The sequence below is a fragment of the Sorex araneus genome, chromosome 10 (genome assembly GCF_027595985.1).
Source record: "Sorex araneus isolate mSorAra2 chromosome 10, mSorAra2.pri, whole genome shotgun sequence".
NCBI lineage: Eukaryota > Metazoa > Chordata > Mammalia > Eulipotyphla > Soricidae > Sorex > Sorex araneus.
This window is the reverse complement of record NC_073311.1, coordinates 60658566-60680062: the sequence shown is the minus strand read 5'-3', so window position 1 is coordinate 60680062 and position 21497 is coordinate 60658566. Positions and strand designations below refer to the sequence as shown.

Below are 21497 nucleotides of genomic sequence, written 5' to 3'. Positions count from 1 at the left end.
ATAAATATCTCCATATTATGGTTATATTTCTTGAAATTTCCTTTTCTAAAATCTTCCAATATCTCCCACAATATCTAACTTAAAACTACTTTCTTACATTGTTTTCTAATTTATAAATGTTTTTAACTTATTCCTCATAATTTACATTTATTCTTTAGTAATTCCATTTGTAGTACAGAGACATGTTGTTATGAATGTAGAATATCTTTTAAAAGTCTAAAAGTCAGAGGGTGTGAAAAAATGGGGGCAAAATTTGTACACAACCAAGATGGAGTAAATTATTTAGGAACCACCACCCTTAGCAACTTAATACTTTTTAGAGGAGTGTTGATCTTACAATAACCTTTTGTCAGTGTTTTTATATTTCATCCTTTCAAATCCATTTATATAGTTATACTGAAAGATATGTATTTGGAAATTCATTCTAAAATACGTATTTGGAATGAATTAACAGCACATTGTTACAACTTTATAAAACATAATTCCTTATTTAGTGAGCCTTAGAAAGTATAATGTATTAAGGTGAATACGATTGCCTATGTTTGGATTAGTATTTAAATATGTAATTATAAATCAATGATGTTTGCTGAATATGCAATTAAATAATTATATGTCATTTCATTATCCATAAGAGAGAGAGAACCACATTTCAGAGTACAATTGTCATTGGCTTTACACTAACTTTTTGCCAAAAACATGGGGTTCAACCGTTACGTGAAGCTTTAAAAACTATGCTGATATTCCTTTAAACCAGGGGGAAGCAATTCTGCAGTGGTGATGACATTCAATGAAATGCAGCATCTCACATGTAGTTCTGGAGTATCTGAGAGATGATAGATACGGTTTAAAGTTTGAGTATCACAGAGGGTCATTAAAAAATAGAGAGACATGGGGCCGGAGTGATAGCACAGCGGGTAGGGCGTTCGCCTTGCATGCAGCCATCCCCGGCATCCCATATGGTCCCCCAAGCACTGCCAGGAGTAACCCCTGAGCATCGCTGGGTGTGACCCAAAAAGCAAAAAAAAAAAAAAGAGAGAGAGACATGAGGTTGCCACGAGAAGCCATATAAAGGGTAGCACTTTCACTCAATAAAATAGGAAGAAGAAAAATCATGAGTGAACATGCCATGGCACAGGGGAAAAAGCAAAACGTGTCGAGTTTTACGGACGTTGTAGGCACACACGGGAAGGGAGAACTGGTGATATGAATGAAAAATGAAGGATAAGGGATGAAGACAGAACACAAGATAAGCATCATGGAGAAGAACGTGAAGGCACAGGCTAGAGGGGCTGCGTGGTGAGAAAGAGCACGGAGAGACTCGGAAAGGAAAAGCCAGAAAGGAGGGTTCGAGAAGTTGCACACAACTGGCTTCTGTTGTGGAGGGAAGATAGAGCGAGCACGGGGGAGGGAGTGCTGGGTTCAGAACGCAGCAGAGAAATGTAGACTGAACTACCGGAATAAAACCAGGGTGAAGGCAGCCACAATGGGCCAAGAGGCTGAAGTCAAGAGGAAAGACACTAACGAGGCTCACGTTGGATGTTCAGGGAGGCAGGAGGGCTCCGTTTCCACCCCATGGAATTGCTTTAGAATCCCTCTGAAAATGTAGCAGTGGAAACCATCGAAAGCGTTGTCTTTGCCACCAGCGGATCCCAGTTTGCCTGGGTTGCAATCACAGATCTTTACCTGGACCCAGCATGAAAGAGAGTGAATGTTTGAATGTTTGCAGAAAGAAACTTACTACTTAGAGATCCACCACATTTACTTTTCTCACAATACTTAAGATATTCATACTTAAGATGCAATAGTTAGGGCAAATATATCCATTGCATAAACATTTCTTCAGCCCTCAGATATATCATGGAGTTAGAATTCTCTTGATGGGTGTGGGACTATACAATCACCTGTTACTTTCCTTTATTTTTAGGGTTTATAGAAACGGGAGCTATCATTGGCCCCTTGATAGGACTTTTACTAGCGTCATTCTGTGCCAATGTTTATGTTGACACTGGATCTGTGAGTACAGGTAATTCAGTAAAATAATTATACAGTGTGTAGAGTACATGGGCATCTTTGGTATGTTTTTCATAGTTTTGTGTTGCCTTGCTGATCTATAGTTCAGTTCGATAATCTCCACTATATAGGCAAACTGAAATGAAAGAGTTTAAATAATTGTTAAACAAATTTTAATCCAGTGAGCAGAAAAACAAAATAAAAATTCTCCTGACTCAGTGCTCTTCTAACTGAAATGCATTTAAATTTTTCATTTTAAAAGATTTGAAACACTTAGTTTTGAGTTTCTTTTATCAATCATTTGTGGATTATGGAATAAACTCCAAAGTTCTTTAGTAAATATTTTTATAATTTTTTTTACATCATAGGGTAGTCAAGTTACTTTATTACTACAATGTTGTTTGTTTGTTTCTAGTTTTTTTGAGGTGCTGGGATTGAACCCAGGGCTTCATATATACAAGGCAGTGCTATATCACTGAGCTATCTCCATGGCCCCAATTGTGCAATATTGTAAAATTAAAATTTTTTACTTGAATTTTGTGTGTCTGAATGAGATACATATTCTAGAACTAGCTAATTATAATTTTAATGTTTTTCTCTTGGTCACATGGAAAATAAATGACATTAGCTAATAAAAATGTGTGTATTTCTTTACAGATGATCTGACCATAACTCCCACTGATAGTCGTTGGGTTGGTGCTTGGTGGTTCGGCTTTTTGATTTGTGCAGGAGTGAATGTGCTTACCGCCATTCCTTTTTTCTTTTTACCCAAAACGCTTCCAAAGGAAGGACAAAAGGAAAATGCTGAGATCACTAAAAATGATGATGAAGAGAAACAAAGAGAGATCAAGAAGGAAAAGGGTGGAATCACTGAAGGCAAATATAACCATTTAAATGCTATAGACCTTATTACTTATTTTATGTACATGTGTCTGCATTTGATGTTAACCCAGCAATGTACTAGGCAGTATTAAGATAATTTGTCATTAATAGTCAGCAAGCAATAATATCTTTCTGTCTTGATTTCTTCTGTACTCCTACTTGGAAACAAATCATATAATTTGAAAGCTGATTTATATTAGCATTTATATAAAATTTGACATCAAATAAGTAGACCCCATTTTCCTTAAAACTCTGCTTTACAGAAAATAAATCACTTTTTAGTTATTTTTTAAAATTTTAATTAAAATTTAATTAAAAATTTTAATTAATAAAAAGATTCAAACTAAGAATGAAATGAGGAAAAAGTCAAAATTAGAATGTAATTTCAAAATTCTAAAAATTATCTCTGTGTCTCATGGGGTGAAGACAGAGAAAAGAAAACTTAATAAGTCACCATTGTCTGTATTTGATATAGACATATCAAGAATATGGGAATATTAACTTTTGCAAACTGTTCCCCAAGTAACAAATTGTTTTTAAAAACATCATATAAAACAGGCTAGAGATAATGGGAAACTGTTTGTTTTCCAGCCAATGCAATATGTTGCATGAAACAGGGGTTTTTAAAAATACAGAGAAAGATCTTTAATAGAAACTTAGAGGTGTTTCTGTGGAAAACTAGTCTAAGGCAATATAAGTTTTTCATTTTAAGAACACATTCTCAAAGTTGGTCATATTGGAATGATCTAAAATTTTTTTTAAAAAGTCTGGTGACTAGTATTCTGACAGTCTGAACTAGAGTGAATTATAGCCTGAGTTATGGTATTCTTAGATTTTATTTTGAAGAAAACAAAGACTGAGTTTTCTTATCTCTATACTGAAGGTAAAAATAATACTTTGTCATAGACCTGTGGTGTGGGGTAAAAAAGAACTGTGTATGTATTATTATGACAATAGTCACTTATATTGGTATTGTTTATGTTGCTATTTCTATCAGTTACAAATTATAATACCACAGGATTGTTGTTACTATTGTTAAAATCATTATTAATTTGATTTTGGGGCCACACCCATAGTGCTCAGGGTGTGAGATAGTCCTGGCTCTGCACTTAGGGATAACTCCTGGCGGGCCTCATGGTACCAGATGTGGTGCTGGAGATGGAACCCGGGTTGGCCAGAATCAAAGCAAGTGTCCTACTCACTGTAATATTTCTCTGGCTCCTACAGGATTATTAATAACACTTGAAAATCTACTTAAACTACACTGAAATACCCTTTATACTTTATCAATCATACGGCACCAGTTCAGAGTCTTACAAATTCTCAATTGTCACGGTTATATTAACAACTGGAGCGATAGCACGGCGGGTAGGGTGTGTGCCTTGCATGTGGCCGACCTGGGTTCAATTCCTCCATCCCTCTCAGAGAGCCCGGCAAGCTACTGAGAGTATCCCACCGGCATGACAGAGCCTGGCAAGCTACCCATGGTGTAGCGATATGCCAAAAACAGTAACAACAAGTCTCACAATGGAGACGTTACTGGTGCCCGCTTGAGCAAATCGATGAACAGCGGGATGACAGTGCTACAGTGCGTATTATCAACACTTTTCAAAGGGCTCACACAGACTGATAGAGGATTCGAACATAGAATATTGTGTGTGGGTCTGTCAGATTGACTTTCAAAACTATGGGAGAGTTTATTTGAGCATAAGACTTTTAAAAAAGTTAGAGCACCAGAGAATTATGTTAAGAAAAGGATGCCAACAAATTAATTAATCAATCAATTAATTAATTAATTAATTAATAAACAAAGTTAACTTTGAAAGCTCCTGAGATCCAAACACGACTTTTACCCCCACTATGCCCTCCACTCCTGACCCTACAAATGGGTTTCCTTTCGTTGTATTAACTATGTGCTTTCTCGTCTTCCAGTCTCTTTAGGGACACCTGGTTTGGGAATGGGTTTAAGACAGTTTATTTTTGTCTTTTAGAATTTGCAATGGGTTGTAAAAATTGCTTAGTTGTTCCTTTAGATAGTTAACAAGCAAACGAGGACAAGATACAGCAACTAAGTAAGTCAGGATAGAGAGCATGAAGGAAGTGGACAAAGAATCTTTAATTTAGAGTATACCCAGGGCGGCCAGAATCTTCCTAGAGATGTGTCACACATGTGGTTATTGGCTTCATCGGTCCATTGAAATGGGGAATTTTAGGTAAATAATTCATCTGACCCTCCGTGTATGGTGCATGAATCAGCAACTTAAGTGTTGGGGCATATTCCCAAGATTCCCCGGGGGCTTTAATATACATTCCGTGGTGAACCGTTGGCAGAACTACAAAAACATTTTTTCTGAGAGAGAAAAAAATGCCTGGTACTTGGTAAACTTTGTAGTCTATGGAATGCCACATGCATCTTTATTTTAAACACCCAGCAGGAGAATATCAGTTTCTGAGTGTGAAATTGGTTTGATTCCGAGTCTGCGAGAACAGAGCAAGCATCTCCCTGGGCGGACTCTGGAAGAGAGGCTGTTGCTAGAAATGAAAGAGAAGGGGTTCCATACGCCCAATGTGGGCTCAACTTCTACCAACACAGTTTCCCAAGCATTGCCAGGTGCAGTTCTGGGGTCCCCAGCACTACCTGAGGGATTATCCCTGGGACCATTGGGCCCAAGTAGCATCGTGTCCTCAGGTCCTTGCATGGAACAACCACTAGCTGGCCAGCAGGCCCCCTGAGTGCCACTTGGGAGACGCCTCAAGGAAGACATAACATAAAAGAGAAGGAAATGGTGTGAGCACAAATAGTATTTTCTTTTTCTGTTCCATGAAAGTCCCTCTCCCTTAAAGCATTGTAGTAACTTAGTCAAGTAAAATCTTGGGGTCTGTCAGCTGCGGCACGTGTTGCCCCAATAAGAAAAGAACTTTAGCTTCCAAGTGGGGAATAGAGTGGAAAGACAGTAGAAAAAAGTTGATTGATTATAGCCTATAAAGTGAAATGAGCTCGACATTATTCTTGTTCTTTTATTTCAGATTTCTTACCATTCATGAAAAGCCTTTTATGCAACCCAATTTACATGCTTTTTATACTAATAAGTGTGCTCCAGTTCAACGCATTTGTGAATATGATTTCCTTCATGCCTAAATACCTGGAACAGCAATACGGAAAATCCTCTTCGGATGCAATCTTCCTCATTGGTATGCTCGCTCTTCACTGCCTTCCCTCTGAGTCCCCTCCGCCGGGAGATGGTGAACTGTGTGATAAGTCTCGGGAGCGCCCGACTGTATCAGGATAGTTCCCATTCTGGTACACGCCCCTTGTCCCTTTCTCATTTTGCTGGAAGTTGGAGAAAGGATGGGGAAGGGAAGAATTCAGCAAATATTGGCTCTCTGCTTTCTCTCAGTTCGAGCACAAATGAGAGTGATTCCTGGAAACCTTGGGGGATGCATACATTAAAAATTTTTAAACGACACCCCAATAGTGTAGAAAGAAATTGGAATTAATTCATTAGACGTCTTCACTGCACGTTCAGATTTTACTCCATGAGTTCCTCACTTCAATTCAGCTAGCTCCCTGGTCCCCCTGGTGGTTTGCAGTGTCTCTGCAGCCCATACTTCTGATCATCCTGGGACCACCCCCTTCCCAGTGATCCAGCCCCACCTTGCAATCTCTTTTTTTTTACTGTCTTGAAAAGTAAAGATTTCCCAGGTAGTCATCATTGACACAGCTAGACTGCCCTAGACACACTAAATCAAATTCTGTCCTACAGGATGCTGGACTGCATTTGGGGGTGGCGGGTGGGGAGGAGATGTACATTGCAGGATTCAGGGACTATTTCTGGCTTTTTTTTCCCTCAAGAGTAACCCCCTAGTGGTGCTGATGGGCCAAATGCAGTTCTGGAGATCAAGTCAGGGTTGACCATGTCAAGGCAAGCACTTAGTGCCTGTCCTGTCCATCTCTAGAATATATTTTAAATAAACTCTCAAAAACGTGACTCAGTGAGAAGACCTTGGCACAATAGGAATACAACCCAGGGTAATATATTTCTGTTTTTTTTTCTTTTTGGTCATTTTTAGCAGTGAGAAAGGGGGTGAGGGGAAAATAAGAGTTTAACAAGACATTCAAAGTGACCACTAAAGTAATTTAAGCCACGCCAAATTCTTGACAACCAGAGTGAGAATAAACAATTGCAAAATCACATAAATCATAAATTTCTCTCACACTGCCACATACACGCATACATTTGTACATAGGAATATAATTCGACCCTCCTAAAAAGAAATCACTAAGTTACTGATCAAATAGACTTAACCACTTCTCCCTTTAAACTTAGGAATAATAATGTAATACCTCCCTACAAGAAATTTATAACCTGCTGAAGTGAGACAATAATAATTATATTCAAAAACACATGTTGGGTGTTGTGAGGCACTTGAAATCTTTCTGTATGCGAGAGGCAATAAAATTAAATCAATATTCTATACTAGTTGGAACAGAATTATTTCTTATATAAGATATATTAGAGTGATGCCATATTTTCCTTTGATAAGTCACCTTATAAATAATATTTTACTTATATTTACTATATTTCATTTATAGGTATTTATAATTTACCCCCAATATGCATTGGATACATTGTTGGTGGTTTAATTATGAAGAAATTCAAGATTACTGTCAAGCAGGCTGCCCACATAGGGTGCTGGTTATCTTTAATTGAGTATCTTCTCTATTTCTTAAGTTTTCTCATGATTTGTGATAACTCTTCAGTTGCTGGTATAACTACCTCTTATAATGGGTATGTTTTTTTTTTTATTGAATATTATACTCTTTCAACAGTTAGTAAGTTATATTCTCCAGTGGGTATCCAGGATTAGGTTCTTTGCTAATTGAAATTAATCATATTAAGCAGTGGTCTTTTTCGTCTTTTGTCTATAATAACCTAATACACCAAAGATGAAGATTTAATAAAAAGGTAGAGAACATATCATAGAGATAACATGATTTTGACTGTGCTTGAATTTGTGGCATCCCAGTAGATTTTAGCTTGCATGAAAAAAATTAGCTACTTATAGTTTTATGTTGTATTAAGATGTATTATTTATATACTTTCACCAGTGGGTAAAATTGAAGTGGCCATACAATCTGAGTTGTCTTTGAATGTTCCCACAATATATTTAAATTCAGCAGAACAATTTTAATACATAGTATATCAAATTATATGTAAATTTGTATACTCTCTATATCACTATATTTATGTAACTGAATACTTTAATAATCATTCCAGCTGTGTGTTTTGGATTTTGGGTGGTGCTCAGGGATTACTCCTGGTAGTACTAGGGAAAATCATGGAAGAGCCTCGCAAGCTCCCGGTGACGTATTCCATATGCCAAATACAGTAATAATAACAGGTCTCATTCCCCTGACCCTGAAAAGAGCCTCCAATCATTTGGAAAAGTGAGTAAGGAGAGGCTGCTAAAAACTCAGGGCTGGGACGAATGGAGACGTTACTGGCGCCTGCTCGAGTAAATTGATAAACAACCGGATGACAGTGACGGTGATACAGTGAATACTTTAAAACTCATATTTGGAGGATAATATATGTTTATAGGAAAGCTCTCCTAGTGATATAAATTAGAAAATTTAATTTACAGAATGTTATTCAGATAATAAGTTGAAATGAATTGTAAGGAGGTCAGGAAAATGACTCCAAGGGCTGGAGCATTCGCTCTGCACGCGTACCCCAGACCTACACGCTCTCCTCAGTATGGATAAGGGTCAATCCCCAAGCACACGGCGGGGAGCATCCTCCAGCAGCCCAAAGAAACAAAACAATAAAAAAATAAGGAACATCCTAAAATGTTCCCTTTATTTTTGTTTCTTTCCTCTTTCAAGATTTATGATGAGGATATGGAAAAAGGCTGGCAGATGAGCTTCCGTGGTGGCTTTGGTTGGGACATGGGTGTGGCTGTCGGGAATTCTGGAAGGACAGAGAGTTAGGAGGGAGGTCGCCCATCCCAGTGCCCAGAAGGTCTGGAGTTTTCAGCCAAAGAACCCCCACGTAACTGAAATTTTCGGAAGATTAGGGTCTCTCCGAACGGCAGAGCCTAGCAAGCTACCTGTGCATATTGGATATGCCAAAAACAGTAACAATAAGTCTCGATGAGAGACGTTACTGGTGCCCGCTCGAACAAATCGATGAGCAACGGGATGACCGTGACAGTGACAGGGTCTCTGTGGCGCTTAATTGTGAGGCAGTGAAGTCTGTCCGGAGGCATGGCTCTGGCTTTGCGATGTGACGGTGACTTCCAGAGCGTTGGTTGGTAGGGTAGAAGCTGTCCACCCCCACTCCCAAGATTGACCCCAAGAAGGTCTCAGTTGGGAACAGGTTTCTGAGAAATTTTTGTGGCAACCAGTCTTCCAACATTGATGATCTTTTGTTACATCCTTTCAGGATACCACAGAAGTTATATGTGGGAGATTCTATTATTTCTGACTGTAACATGGATTGCAACTGCCCAACTAAAACCTGGGACCCAGTGTGTGGAGAAAATGGCTTGTCCTATATGTCAGCTTGTCTCGCTGGCTGTGAGACATCTGTCGGAGCAGGAATAAACATGGTAACACATCCTATTGGCCTTTTTCCAGAACTTTCATTTTATGGATCTTGTTGACTATTTCTTTTACAAAATGTGCCACATTCATAAATGTAATGAAAGTCTTTCTTCGGAGTTAATTACTTTGTGAGGATGAAAAGTCATTTCGACTTGGTTCATCTTTTATTTTCTAGATCTAATTTAGAAACATCCGCCTCTCAGTAAATCCTCAATTTTATTGTCATTGAGATTATGACCCAGAGAGTTTGTTTAATAAATACTCCTGGAATGTAGCTCAGCGATCAAGCACTTACTTGCCTTGTCTGTGAGAGGACTGGGTTTGATCATTGGTACTGCAGTCGCTATCTCTATGTAAATTTTAAAATAATAAAAATATTCTGGACTGGGGGCTGGGTAGGTAGCTCAAGGGAGTGAAGTGCTCATGCTTTGCATATGACAGCCAATTGCCAGGACTTCATGTTCCCACTACTTCTAAGCAGTGCTTGGGGTGCAAAGGGCTTGTGGCCTCCAACGTCACCAAGCTGAGTGGCAATGTGGTGCCAGGTACCTAACCACCAGGCAAAGGCTTTTCTTCCTTTTTTCTATGCATATACTTGCAAGCCCGCATGGCATAGCCTGGCAAGCTATCCGTGCCATGGCGTATTCGCTATGCCAAAAACAGTAACATCAAGTCTCAAATGGAGACGTTACTGGTGCCCGCTCGAGCAAACTGATGAACAAAGGGACGACAGTGCTATAACGCTATACTTGCAAGAATTCCGTGTTTTTCACTGACTCTTGGCTTCTTATGATCATGGGATTAGGTAGGTTGTCTTGCCTTAAACATGTCATAATACTTTGCTGTTGGTTGATGATCAACATATAAATTTTGATTGTTAAAGAATCAACATATATAACAATCTCAAATTGATTTTGCCATGTTTGAAATAAACTATATTTCTTGAAACAAAGCCTTGGCGATCCTTAAGCGTATAAATAATTCAACTGAGCCTTTAGAGAAAATTTTTGTTTGACATATGCAAATTTTGTTTGGCGCATGCAAATTTTGCTTGGCATATGCAAATTGTGTTTGGGTTATGGGCCATTCCTGGCGCTGCTCAGCGCTTCCTCCTGGCTCTGCACTCAGGTTCAGGATCACTCCTGGAGGAGCTTGGGGGACCATATGTGCACCAGACGGGGGGATTGAATCCAAGTTGGCTGTGTGTGAAGAGTGTGCCTTACCAGTTTCACTCTCTCCCTTCATTTTTCAAGGCTAGGAGGATAAAGTGCATAGTATTTCTTTCTTTCCCTCCCATCCGCACTTACCCTGCTGCCAACGCTGTCCTCTTCCCATCCTCCTCACCACTTGGCACAGGGTGCGGTGTCCATTTCGATCCAATTTGTCACGCAAAAAATATTAAAAATTCCCGTTCAAAAATGTTCTTCCTTGGGGCTGGAGTGATAGCACAGTGGGTAGGGCGTTTGCCTTGCATGCGGCCTACTTGGGTTTGATTCCCAGCATTCCATATGGTCCCCTGAGCACCGTGAGGGGTAATTCCTGAGTGCAGAGCCAGGAGTGACCCCTGTGCATTGACGGGTATGACCAAAAAAAAAAAAACCTCAAAATTTTCTTTCTTACACAATCTTTTCTTCTTGAACAGGTGTTCCAAAACTGTAGCTGCATTCGAACATCAGGAAATTCTTCCGCAGTACTCGGGCTTTGTGACAAAGGCCAGGGCTGTGCCATGATGCTCCAGTACTTTTTAATCTTGTCAGCTATCAGCAGTTTCATTTATTCTTTATCCGCCATACCCGGTTACATGGTTCTCCTAAGGTACAGAAGTTATTTTCTTTTTCTTTCTTTAGATTTATCGAGGGAATTTGTCTGATAATTTATCAAGGGAATTTTTTCCTAAGAAATCCCTGAGACCTAAAAGTTCAGTGATTTTATCTATCATTTATTAAGATTTTTCTATTATGCATTGCTGAATTTTATGAATACAAAAATTAACTTTTTTTTATAGGGTCCATGCCCATTAGTGCTTAGGGCCACTAGGGTCATGCCTGGTAGTTATCGGGGAGGCAGAAGGCAGGTAGTACCACGGATCAAACTTGGAGCCTCACCCATGGTAGGTATGTACTCTGCTACCCTCAGTGCAACCTTGACAAATGTTAAATTCAGCACAATAAATGTTCATCTGCTGGGCTAGGGTGATAACACAGCAGGTAGGGTGTTTCTTTGTATGCGGCCAACCCAGGTTCAATCCCCAGCATTTCATAGGGTCCCCTGAGCATTAACAGGACTAATTCCTGAACACAGAGCCAGAAGTAACTTCTGAGCATCTCCAAGTGTGACCAAAAAAAGCCAAATAAGTAAGTAAACAAATAAATATTCTTCTGCTGGCATTTCCCTTCATATAATTCCGTATATCTTAGGCTTCATTTGGTGAGCCTCATTATTCAACACAAAGAGGAGGAGCCCTTTGATTGTAAGATTAGCCTTATAAGATGGTCACCTTGGTGATAAAGATAGTTGCCCACTCATTTGTGGAGTATAGAATAACATCACATGAGGCTGACACCCAAGGACAGTACATACAAGGGCCAGGGGGATTGCCCCATAGCTGGAAGCCTGTTTCATAAGTGGAGGGGAGAAGGCAGATGGAATAGAGAAGGGATCAATAAGAAAATGATGGCTGGAGGAATCAGTTGGGATGGGAGATGTGTGCCGAAAGTAGATAATGGACCAAACATGATGACCTCTCAGTGTCTGTGTTGCAAGCCATAATGCCCAAAAGTAGAGAGAGAGTATGGGGAATATTGTCTGCCATGGAGGCAAGGGGAGGGTGGGAAAGGGGGGGTAAACCGGGGATATTGGTGGTGGGGAATGTGCACTGGTGGAGGGATGGGTGTTTGATCATTGTGAGATCGTAACCCAAACATGAAAGCTTGTAACTATCTCATGGTGATTCAATAAAATTTAAAAAAGAAAGAAAGAAAGAAAGAAAGAAAGAAAGAAAGAAAGAAAGAAAGAAAGAAAGATAATTGCCCAGCAATTATCATCTATAGTTCAACCTATGGACAGCAGAATTGAAAGTTGTTAAAAAAAACCCTAGTTTCACCAGTTTCTGTCCACAGGTCCTAGAAAAGTCATTTGGTTTCTCCAAGGTTCGTTTTCTTTCATGAAAAATGGGTATAATAACAAATACTCAACTCTATCCCAAAGTGCAGAGTAGGATTCCAATGCAGACTATGGGATATCAATGTGTTCTTTCATTTACAGCATGTTTTATAACGAGTGGACCATCTTAATCCAGGGTGCACGTCCTAAATTTTTATTCTCTTGTTGGAATTCAGAGGCAGGCTCAGCTCATTATAATTTGCATTTCATAACATAGTACTCTCATGGGCTGGGATAATATTTCACCTTATTTTAGTGTGCTTTCTGCATTTCATTTCCCACTTTCTGTCACCACAGTCACCTATACTGTGATAAATCTATGCCCCTAAAAGTATTTTTTTCTTTAAAAATAACAAGATTTAGAGAGGATTTATATACAATCTTTTTGGTAGGCAAACTTTCTAATAGAGATTAATAAACAAAGAGGGGTGGCTAGAATACCAAGAATAAAGAGTGGTGTTGTTGGGAAGATTGTGAGCCAGATAAGTAGGCTTTTAGAAGCCAAGAACTGAGCACTCAGAACACTGTCTAATGCCCAGAATATGCACACGAAGAGTCCTCCAATATTTTAAAATTGTAAAAGACTAAAGCACTCCGACAGGCGTGTGCACTCGCGGGCTCTCCGAGCGGCTCTGTCTCACCACCCGTGTTCGGTGCTCTGGAACCACTGTGTGTGGCTGTCGGTCAAGGGCAGGCAACGAAAGGAAGAAGGCCAAACTGGTTGCTCGATCAGTTTATTTCATTCTCTCTCTCTGCTTCTCTCCCAGCTCGGATTTCTCCCTGGATCTCGCCCCTGGATCTGGCCCCCCAACCCACTCTTATAGCCTAGTTAAATCCCCCCAGCATGAGGGGGTTGGGGTTTACACATAGGTGTGGTCACCACCGATAGGGGTAGTTCTTTCCCTCAGGGGGTTCTGCTTCTAGGACAGATTCTCCTACAGCAGGACCATCCACCCAAGGGCGGAGTCCCATGAGTGTGTTTCTCCTCTCCTTGTCCAACTAACATATAAGTGTTGGAATATTTCCCCTTTTCCAGCTGCCTTCTGGAGTTTTGTCACAGAAACCTAGCTGATCTTTGACCCCGCAGATCTAAGGTGCTAGCCAGGCTTGATTTGACATTGTAGATTCCAGGCTGCAGCCCAGCCTGGTCTTTGGGATGTAAATCCGAGTGCTTTCAGCCCAAAGAAGGCTTTGGTTTTGTTTTTGTATCTTCTTTCGGGGGGGGGGGGGGGGGGGTAGATTAAGGGCCTGCAGATACAAGAGAATTACAAGAGAATTATGTTGCCTCAACGTTCTTCCTGTAAGATCTTTTGGTGCCTTTGGTGACGTCAATGTATTGCGCCCTTTAGAAGGGCCATGATCAATAAAAGGGGTTGGGAGAGAAGGTGAGGGGGGGAAAGTGGATAGAGGTGGAGAGTGTATAGAGGGCGGAAAGTGTATAGGTCGGGGAGAGTGTATAGAGAGAAGACTGGAATAAACTGCAAGTGAGACCAACCATCATGGCTTCGTTCCTTCCTTCGCCTGCCACATCATCGCCATCAACCTCCCCGGGGTGGGGGAAGTGGCCGGAGGCTACCGAACTCGGGTGGTGGGAGAGACAGCTGCTGCCCTAGGCCCTGTGCCTGGCTCGGTGCAGTGAGGCGTCCCTTCCCTCGCCCGCGCCTTTTCTTTTTATTTTTATACAACTGGCGTTCCTGGGTGGGCACGAACCACCAACCTTTCGGTTAACAGCCGAAGTATTCATATTATTAATCATTTTGTATGGACACAATAAGAAATGCATCAAGCTTATAAAATTGCTCTCCTGGGGCCATCTCAATCTCAGACTACAGTGCTCAGGCCAGATTAGTCTTTCCTATCCCTAGCAGGGTCCTAGTCTTGTCGTTGCTTTTGGATCATGACAGCATTTGTCCATGATCAAGCTCTTAACTTACAGTTAAGAATTAGGCACTTTGGCCAGGCCCATCTCTATGCCAGGGTAGCACATAACTCACCGCTTGCCCTGGATCCATCCCGCCCCTGGTTGGGACCCTGCTTTTGGGGTGCTAGGAACTGAGGGCAACTGAGGCTTAACTGGAGAAAGCAGATGCCCAGGAATGAATAATATTTGAAGTCGATTAAATTCCAAGTTACAAAAGCAAAATATTTTCTTCTTGTGTCTATACAAAAGGGACATTGCTTTAAAGTAAACTATTCAAAAGACACAAGGAGAGGAGAAAGGCAATATCAACTTATAAGTTCAGTGTCCTAGAAAGGTCTGACCTTACAAATTAACAGAGTCAGATTAGGGGGAAAAGCTGATTGTTTTGGGGAAGAGAGCATAGAGAAGTAGTTATAGCTAAACAAAGGGATGGGAGTGACTCGGGAGCACCTTAATGGGTGTGACCAGGATGAACCTAAGTTCCTTGTGTCAAGGGGAAAAGGACAAAGCAATATCATCCTACATAAAATCATAATATTTCAATCTCTACTTTCATTTAATTTGTCAATTATTTTTATTTTAGATGTATCAAGTCTGAAGAGAAGTCACTTGGTGTGGGAGTACATGCATTTTCCACAAGAGTATTTGGTAAAAAGTTATTTTTCCCAAGAGTTTAGCAAACCATTATTGAATGATAAGTTAATGAAATCTTTCTCCCAAAAATTTCATTTGCATGAAAATGGTGCTTTGTAATCAGTAGGAACATGACATGCAAGAAGACATGGAGAATCTCCCCTTAACTTAAAGGGGGCCTATCTGATTTTAACTCTACTTATTAGAATCTGTTTTATTAGAAAACTTAAAAACAAACAAATAAGTGAACAGGAAACATACTGGCAAAATTAAATGTAGTTGGCTCCACACCTCACACAAAGAAAACCAGAATCACGAATGCAGTGTCTTTCCCTATCAATTACTCTTACAAGAAGTAACATATTCATTTGGTGTCTTGTCCTTTATAACCTAAAAACTTAACCATAAAAGTAATTTCCAAAATTTTATGTAAAGCTCCAGACTTACATCTTATTAAAAGTTGTTTTGCAAATATAGAAAAATAAAACTTTAGAAGCAAAGCAATATATTCCAATTCTTCCCTTTTTGATTAATTTTTCTTTCTTCCCCTTAACTGCAGCTGGGATTCCTGCACCCATATATTTTGGTGCATTAGTGGACTCCACATGTTTACACTGGGGAACTTTGAAATGTGGTGAATTAGGTGCATGCAGGATATATGATTCCATCAACTTCAGGTAAAGATGACATGTGTATGAGTGTGTGTGTGTGTGTGTGTGTGTGTGTGTTTATTTTTGAAAAAAAAATTTCTAAGCAGACTGTATAAAATGGCATCATTCACCATCATTTTCTTTGCCATTACTTTTTTAAAAATGTATTTGGCTTTATTTTCAGGATACTAAAATTATATCTCCATACCTTATTTGTAGCCAGAATGTTATATCCCTAATGTTTTCAAAGTAGTTGATAAATGCAAGCGTAAATTATTTATTTAACCTAGCCTTTCAGATTCTTATAAACTGTGAATTTATAACACATTTTTTGAAGATAATGGCTATGTAGAAGCAAAGTATCTTAATTACTTTATTCCCCCTGATTCAGACTGAGCCTTATTAGCTTATCTATCTCATGTTTGGACTTGCCTCATGCATGAAGGAACCAGCAGAGGAACCCAGGTGTGCGGGACCCGGGGCTGAGATCTCCAAGCCTGCTCGGATCGGAACTGAGCCTCTTCTGCCCAGATCCCCCATTTTCCAGGAGTTAGGTGGTCACACCCAGAAACTGCCCCCAGTGCCATGTAAGCCCATCAACAGTCAACATCCAGAGACTATAAAACCAAGCTCCCAGAAGCGACATCTTATAGCCTAGTTCTTCTTCTTGGAGAACCTGGCAAGCTACCAAGAGTTTTCTGCCCACATGGGAAAGCCTGGCAAGCTTCCCGTGGAGTATTCATATGCCAAATACAGTAACAATGATGGGTCTCATTCTCCTGACCCTGAAAGAGCCTCTAATGCTTCACCGTTGGGAAGGACAAGTAAAGAGAGGCTTCTAAAATCTCAGGGATAGGATGAATGGAGACGTTACTGGGGCCGCTTGAGCAAATCGAGGATCAATGGGATGATGATGATAGTAATAGTGATCTTATTAGTATATATTAGCCTTTCATATCAGTCTGACTTCCTTATACTATCTACTTCTGACCCTAAGAATTATCCAACGTTAAAATTTGCTGACACATTAGACTTCCTGAGTCTTTCCCTCCATGCCCCCCCCCCACACACTTGCACACACACATACACTGAACTAACTCCTATGATAATATTAACTTATTGGTGAAATAAATCTCTCATTATTTTTTTGTTTTCTCGTTCTGTTTCATTATATTTTGTATTTTGCTGTAACTGGTGTTCTACTTATAGGGCAAGAAGAAAACTCATTTCTTAAAAAAATTAGCATTGCTAAAAATATTCTAAGGTTTTATCTTGACAATAAGAGATTAGGTCGAGAATCGTAATCATAGGGGAGACCTGATTTATCTTTTAGTCAGGACACCCCTTGGCCCAAAATTCCACAAGCATTCTAGGGAGGGAGGTGGGCACAGAGAAAAACCCTACATAAGATGGATTTGCGTCACAGTTGAAAAACCCCAAGAGCTACTAGAACAGTCTGCCTAATTCTACTGTTTAAATTTTTGTTGTTAGTAATGCTAATTAAGCAACAACAAGTCTCACAATGGAGACAGTACTGGTGCCCACTTGAGCAAATCGATGAGCAACGGGATGACAGTGATACAGTGCTACAGTGATACAGTATTATTATTTTGGTCTTTGGGCCATACTTCGCAGTGCTTAGTCCTGATTTTGTGCTCAGGGATCACCCCTGGCAGACCTCTGAGGATTATATGCGGTACCAGGGTTGAACCCGGGTCCACTGTGACAAAGCAAGTGCCTTAGCTATTGCACTCTCTCTGGGGTGAATGTAATTGTATTTGAGATAAAATAATCATATTTGAAACCATTTTTTGTCAATCAACATAAGAGTGGCCAATGAAGTATTTGTAAGGGAACATTCACCAGACATACTGTAGTTTAGACAGGAGAGGGAGATGTTGGTACATAATCTTCCAGGGCTCGTCTGCATTTCTGCGTATCACAGTGGAGGGACTTTTGCTCTGCACTGTCTTTTCAAAGATGTTTGGATAATAAATGACCTTGGGAGATATAGATCATGTTAGTCTCTAGGAAGGAGGCTGATGTGGAAAATAAAGATAGTGTGCACTGCAGGGAAAACATTGGTATATGTTTACATGAAGTCTGTCTAAAAGATGGAGATTTTTTTTTTTTTTTGGTTTTTAGGTCACACCTGGCAATGCACAGAGGTCACTCCTGGCTCTGCACTCAGGAATTACTCCTGGCGGTGCTCAGGGGACTATATGGGATACTGGGAATCGAACCCGGGTCAGCTGCGTGCAAGGCAAACGCCCTACCCGCTGTGCTGTCACTCCAGCCCCCAAAAGATGGAGATTTTTTTAAACGCAGTGTTTTTTTAACCTGTGATCCATGGTACCCATGTACAGCACCTACCTGGGTCTCCTTGGGTGTGTCACCCCTTGGGACTTGGAAGTTAAGGAAAACCGACATAAACATGAAGTTATTCTGACCTTTTTCTGAGTTAAAAAAGTACTTTATCAGGGGCTAGAGCCATAGCACAGCAGGTAGGTCTTGTACGTGGCCGACCTTGGTTCAATTCCCAGCATCCCATATGGACCCCTGAGCACTGCCAGGAGTAATTCCTGAGTGCAGAGCCAGGAGTAACACCTGTGCATCACTGGGTGTGACACAAAAAGAAAAAAAAGTACTTTATGGGGCTGGAGAGGCAGAGCAGTGTGTAGGGTGCTGGTCTGTGTGCACACACACAACCTGGGTGTGATTCTCTGTACCTGATAGGTCCTCCAAGCCTAGCTCTGTGATTCCTGAGCACAGAGCCAGGAGTAATCACTGAGCTTTGTTGGGCATGCCCCCATAAAAACCAAACCAAGACAAAGTCCTTGATCTCTGACCAAGAAATCTTATATGTTCTGACAGCACCTATGCAAGACTAAACTGTTAGCTTAAAATCCAGGAACAACCTAGGATTATTTAAAGTTCTCTGTTAGACATAGAGAGCAGTAGTATTTTTGTAATTAGTTAAAATGATCAATTGGTTAAAAAAAAAGTTCTTATTTTCCCAAGGCACAAGGCCCAGGGAGAGGAGAGAAAATTTTCCAATTCATTTCACAAAACTAGGACAGTCTTGATATTCATGCTGGAATATCCCAAGTTTGGGATAAGGAATAGAGGTATACTATGATTTTATTCACAAACATACAAGCAAAAATCCTAAATATTTACAAATTGAACATAAAATATACAAAAACTCACTAGTAGGGTTAATTTTAGACAGTGTCAGGTGATTAAACCTGAGAACAATTGATGAGCATAATACATCCTATTAACATAAGACGGGGAAATCTGGAGTGTTCTGTTACTTGCATATAGAAAAATGATTCAGTATTTTGAATATTCATAACTCAACTGTTGGGTAAACTACAAGGAGAAGAACTTTCATAACCTGATTAAGGTCATCTTAAAAAATAAATACACAAGGGGAAACATCGAACTTGATGGTGATTCCTTGGATGCATTCTTACGAAATACCTACCAACACTACAATCATTGTCAATATTCAAATGTAAGTTGGAGATTTTGGTTAATATGCAAAGGTAAAATCGGGCCCAAGCGATAGTACTGATGTCAGGGTGTTGGCCTGGCAGGGGGCAGACTTGGGCTTGATCCCCAGCACCCCAAATGGTCCTCAGAGCCTGCCAGGAGTGACCCCAGAGCACAAAACCTGATGTAAGTCCTGAGCACCACCAGGTGTGGTATCCTACCCCGAATCTCTCTCCCTTCTCCCAAAGTTCAATAAAACAGTAACAGAAAATTGGAAAATAAATCTGCATTTTCTGAGTGAAAAGTCCCCACCAGCCTCAAACATTTCAGCAATCATTAGAATTAGTGAGAAGGAGCAGCAGATTTGCTGCTGGATGAATGACAAGCAAAACAGTGGGCCCCTGTTGGTTGTGTGGGAATAAAATGGAAGAGATGCAAACTAGTTCATGCTCGTCATGACTTTTGTTTCTCACAGATACATCTACCTCGGGCTGCCCGCAGCGCTCAGAGGGTCGAGCTACGTTCCAGCCTTTTTGGTCCTTTTCATCTTGAGAAAGCGTCGTCTACCTGGTGAAGAGGCCTCTTTGGGAACGGTGCTGGATGAAGTGACGGTTTCGGGGAAGGAAAATGATAAACACCCAAATTCCAACGACTGGAACGATGAAGAACTGAAAACGAAACTGTAATGCCCTGGCAGGTCCACACAAGACAACACAACACAGCTAATTTGTCCTTAAAATAAATAGAGATACTACAGGTAATGTGTTCTTATCTTTAAGAACCTCAGCTCTTTTTTTTTTTTACTTGATTAAAAGAGAAATGTTCACTGATGGTATTTCTGAGACATCAATGGGACTTGAGATTTTTCTCCAAGAGTAAAAGTATCTCAAAATAGGATATTAGAGTCAGCTTTACTTTTATGTGAAAGTAAGCAATTTCTTTTTTAACTCCTGCATAATAAAGGTATATTAAAAACAATCCTGTTTCCAGATAATTCTAAATATCTCCTGTTATTAAAAAAAAACTAGTAAATGCTACTGAATTCCTACTTTGATTTAGAGATGGAATTTTCTTTCTGCTTGTGTGACTATTTAAATATTAAAATAGAAATATCTTATTCAAATGTGCCACATCTGTGAGAAAGGAAATCTTTTTCTACGGAGGAATTCTTCTTTAAGTCTTTGTATTCCTTACAGAAATGAGATATCAAAAATAGATGACTTCTTGATATGCCATCACTTGCTTTCAGTTTATTTCCTATTTTGTGACTAACAAAATAAGTTTGCTCTTTTTACTCAGAGCACTGACAAACTTTATTAGGGTTTTTCAAAATTATGTTGCAAAGATGGTCTTTTTTTTTTTCTATTCAAATATGGTGGCTAAGCATCCTTAAAAACAAGTATGTGATGGGTTGGAGAGATAGGTCAAATGGAACATAGTCTTTGAGTTCAGGAGGTCTGGGCTGGCCTCCTGGCACCCCAGTGTCCCCTGAACACTCCCAGGAGTGAGTTCATAGCACCTGGCTTGGAGAAGCCCCCAAGTGCTACCAGGTATGGCTGCAAAACCCAAGCCAAAGTCCAAACAAGTGTCTGAGTCAAAACTAAAAGAGTAATATCAGAAATGCACTAGTCCATAAAGCCTGAGGTATCCGATATTCCCGACAGGAATACTTTGCCTTGTCAAGAAATAGGCTAGGAGCAATGTTAATGCCACCTAAGTTTGAGCCCGCATTACAATTTCCATAAATCATCTTAGAGTTGAAGCTTTTTTAAATTTTTTTCTTTTTTGGCCATATCCGGTGATGCACAGGGGTTAGTCCTGGTTCTGCACTCAGGAATTACTCCTGGCGGTGCTCAGGAGACCATATGGGATGCTGGGAATTGAACCCTGGTCGGCAGTGTGCAAGGCAAATGTCCTACCTGCTGTGCTACTGCTCCAGCCCAGAGTTGAAGCTTTTTTAAAAAATAACTTCTGTTGTAAAACAAGTTAATGAAGCTCAAAATGCAGATGTACTATGAAATCTACCCATGTTTTGGTGAGTGAAATCTACCAATGTCATTGACAAGGACAATGATAATTAATAAAAAAAAATAAAAATAAACCACGATGGATTTTTGAAGTATAAGAGCCTTAC

General features: G+C 40.0%; 1 protein-coding gene across 4 annotated transcripts in view; it reads left to right on the top strand.

Moving 5' to 3' along the window:
- The window catches only part of SLCO1A2 (solute carrier organic anion transporter family member 1A2), a 55947-nt gene extending 34450 nt beyond the window's left edge, over positions 1-21497 (top strand). For all 4 annotated transcript variants that reach the window (XM_055118619.1, XM_055118617.1, XM_055118620.1 and 1 more), the window contains 9 exons: positions 1925-2023; positions 2668-2886; positions 5920-6084; positions 7487-7682; positions 9339-9504; positions 11142-11314; positions 15166-15230; positions 15775-15892; positions 19839-21497. In XM_055118619.1, the coding sequence (XP_054974594.1) occupies positions 1925-2023; positions 2668-2886; positions 5920-6084; positions 7487-7682; positions 9339-9504; positions 11142-11314; positions 15166-15230; positions 15775-15892; positions 19839-20049 (1412 nt within the window). In that variant the 3' untranslated portion in view covers positions 20050-21497. The remainder of the gene's footprint in view (positions 1-1924; positions 2024-2667; positions 2887-5919; positions 6085-7486; positions 7683-9338; positions 9505-11141; positions 11315-15165; positions 15231-15774; positions 15893-19838) is intronic.